This window comes from Metopolophium dirhodum, chromosome 1 (genome assembly GCF_019925205.1).
Source record: "Metopolophium dirhodum isolate CAU chromosome 1, ASM1992520v1, whole genome shotgun sequence".
Classification (NCBI taxonomy): domain Eukaryota; kingdom Metazoa; phylum Arthropoda; class Insecta; order Hemiptera; family Aphididae; genus Metopolophium; species Metopolophium dirhodum.
The window spans coordinates 121,305,291-121,308,961 of NC_083560.1; the positions used below are offsets into that span (position 1 = coordinate 121,305,291).

A 3,671-nucleotide genomic window follows, 5' to 3' on the forward strand; every position below is an offset into this window, starting at 1 on the left:
CATCTATTAAGTAATATTAAATATTATTATTTACTTTATAGGTATGACAATATTATAATCTTTATCTATTAAATAGTATTTAAATCATAAAAAAATGAATTTATTATAACTAATTAATTCAAACATAAACAATTAAAGTATTAATATGTATAGCAAATTTAAGTGTTTTCTGTAAGTAAATTGATCAAATAATATAATAACTAAGATATTATTTTCTTTTCTAGACCTATCATACAAACAATTGGTATTTAGAATTATACTAAATCAACACATTTACAAAACAACGTGTCTAACAGAATAAAAATAATAATAAACACTCTAATTGAATTATTTATACCTAGAATTGAAAATCGGTTATATTTTATAATTATTCTTCTACTGCTGAGTGAATAATTGGCATGGATATAATCTTTCCACCGTGTTTTAAAATCATAATTTTTTTTTTATATCATAAATTTCCCAATAATGGATGTTTCTAGAAAGATTTTTTAATTCAAATATAACCAACAATGAGGAATATAATGGTTTCATGTAATATGGTAATAAAGTCTTAAAAAATTTTCCTATTAATTGGTAGATGATTATTTATGGGATAATGATTTTGAAGTTGATACCATGATTCATGAACTACCTACCTACCCAATGAGCAGTAAGTTCATATTTGAAAGCTGATACAATATTTGTTTATAAACAAATCAATGAACCACTGGCCAACATCTTAGTCAGGAGAATGAAAAGTGGACACCGGTGATATGCAACCTTTTTAATCTTTGGAAAGCAGGGATACTAAAAATCATACACAACATCATTCTATAATACATTTGTATTAGGTAAGTATATTTAAATCTAATATTTCAAAATGCGTGCTATGCGAAACCATCTCAGAAATTCACCACCAGAAGTGTGCGCAACAGCGGCCAGATTTCATTTTCCCGACTATAGTGACAGTTAGTTTCATTGTAATAAAATTCACATTTTTTATTTAAAACACAGCTACAACTGCTGTGTAGATAAAAAGAAAATAATTCCCTTAAGCTGTACTGCTGACCAAATAAATAACATTGATCTAGCAACCAAGATAAAACAAAATATGCTATTTTATTAGTTTATTATTTTTTTTTTTGTACATATTTAATATTATTAATTTTATAAACTCTAACTTAACAGAAAACTGACGTCAATTGGTGTTTTATAAAATGTCTATCACAGAATATTTCAATTTTTAGTTAATAGTTTTATAATTATACTTTAAAAAGGGATTTGAATTTAAATTAAATAAAAGAAAACTGTACTAGGATATCAATTGCATTTTATCAAGAGAATAATATACACAACATTATATTGGAACTTACAGTAAAAGTTTAAGTAATTTTTTTATAAATTAATCAATACTCACACAAATCCGTTATTTGAAATGTACGTATAGGTTAATCTACTTAATTTAATAAGGTCAATTACAATTAAGCAGGTAAAATGTACAACAAATGTTTAAATCCAAATTTTCCTTATATTAATATATAAATTAAAATAAAATTCCTATTACAAAAAGTAAAAAAATATAAAATAAAGGTTTATTATTGAATGAAAAATTAAATATATGCTGTGAGCAAAAAAAAATACATACGTAGATAAAAATAAATTACTTTTCCTCACACCATTCATTCTCTTTACGTACGTTTCCTTGCTCTGCAGCCGTGAAATCATTTTTGATGTTGAAGTTTTTCCTTATTTCATCAGGTGTCTTACCCTTGATCATATTAGCGACTGTCTTGGAAGTTACATCTAACAAGCCTTTGATATCCAAATAGTTGGCGGCCAATATGAGTTCAAACAGCGTACCCTGATCCACCTTCAAGAAATCCATGTCCCAACTGCATATATCATCGGTGCGCTTTTCAAGTCCTTCGTCGTCTTCGGCCGGTGGTGGGTCGTCCTTGTGGTAGGTTGCCCACTGGATGACTTTCTTTAATATACCAGCGTTCACATTGGGCAACGGGACGATCTCCTCATCTTCCTCTTCCAAGCCCAAGTGTTCCACCATAGTTTTGATGGTCATCGAAGCTTTGGCGATCTCAAAGTCGACTTGAAACACTTCTCCATCAGAACTCTGCAGCTTTATCATAGGCATCTTGTATTGAAGTGATGTGTGAACAAGCTGGTGAAAATATACAGTCGAGAAAAACAAAAATAATTAAATAATGACAGCTGACGAATTAAGTATTGAAATTTGATAAGATACAACCTGAAAATTGTATTTTGTGTGTCAATCGAATCAGTTAGATATTATATTATGATGTAACGTATAAACTATTAAGTACTCAAGTGGAAAGAGCTTGACGCAGGACGCTTACAGCCACGACAAAATAAACAAGTATGACAGCAATATTTTTATTATGATGATTTTCTGCGAAAATATGGCGTACGTTATGACCACTTCTCACTGGTCGATAATTGATCATGTGATTAGGGATAGGATTCGGGATATAATGAATAAATAAAAATAAAACTACAGTGCGTCCAACATGAATTGACCGGAAATGCTGATAGTCGACTCAGCACTCTGTTGTCGACACAAATATATAAAAATACTAAATAGACGACTCCCTATTCCTACAATGTAATAATTACCAGACAGTAAATCTTAAATCATATACAATGGATACTCAAACGAAAAATCTGTGACGTAGTGATATGCGCATACGCATGGAGCAGATATCAAATGAACAAGGTGTCATAAGCTGTCACGCATGCGCAGATGTCACGGGTCCTACTATTAAGTTGTTATGTTCACTTCAACTAATTCTATAGGTGTGATATGCTATGACTCTGATAACCAATGTTTATGATCTAAGCAGTAAATAAAAGCGGTTTATATCACTAGAAAAAAAACGGTCTATATCACTATCATGGATGAAAATTATCATATCAGTTTGGCTTGGAATAAACAACAAATTACATTTATCACTGACCGCCGAATTATAAAATATATACATTTTTAATATTATATATTATTGTAGTATACAAATACAATTTCATAAATTATATATTAATATATTATTCGCTTTAGAAAAATTGACATGCAATGTTCTTGGAACAATTTTGAATTGGAATATTCAAATTGTACCAATTAATAATTTAGATTTTTGTTGTATTAATCAAAAGTTATATATAAAATCTTATATAATTATATTTAAAATACAATTATTTGATAGAAAATACATTTATTAGGGTTTTACTAATATTATCATAAAGCTATTATCAATGTCCAAAAATTAATGAATCCAATTTCCATAACTATTACTCATGTGCAACTAAATGTCTGAAGTCTGAACTAGGTATATTGATGGCGAATATGCAAAAGGGCATAAGCGGCACTTTTTATGAAATCGACTTTTTGTAATTAGGGCATAAGTGACGGCATTCTGTATCGATTGCTCTTAATCATTTATCGATATGATTATTATTTACAATAGAAAACGAAAATTTAGATTTAGACCTAAGCGCCAAAAAATTTTAATTAATTAACAGGTATGTGTATAAATAGGGAATAAGCGACATTTAGTTTTAAATATTAGCATAAGCGCCATAGGATTTTACTTTACCATAACCTTTTATTTGTAAAGCTTTCAGATCTTCAGCTCTTGATCCATTTTTTATTATTAGCAAAGATC

General features: G+C 28.8%; 1 protein-coding gene across 1 annotated transcript; it reads right to left on the reverse strand.

Moving 5' to 3' along the window:
* Positions 1 to 1,455: 1,455 nt before the first annotated feature.
* Positions 1,456 to 2,240, reverse strand: LOC132935445 (S-phase kinase-associated protein 1-like). The gene has a single exon (XM_061001995.1). It carries the CDS (start codon positions 2,126 to 2,128, stop codon positions 1,640 to 1,642), a length of 489 nt encoding a protein of 162 aa, XP_060857978.1. The 5' UTR covers positions 2,129 to 2,240; the 3' UTR covers positions 1,456 to 1,639.
* Between the last annotated feature and the right edge of the window lie 1,431 nt (positions 2,241 to 3,671).

Excerpts from the sequence above, each read along its gene's own strand:
- LOC132935445 (XM_061001995.1), bottom strand. The coding sequence starts at position 2,128 with ATGCCTATGATAAAGCTGCAGAGTTCTGATGGAGAAGTGTTTCAAGTC.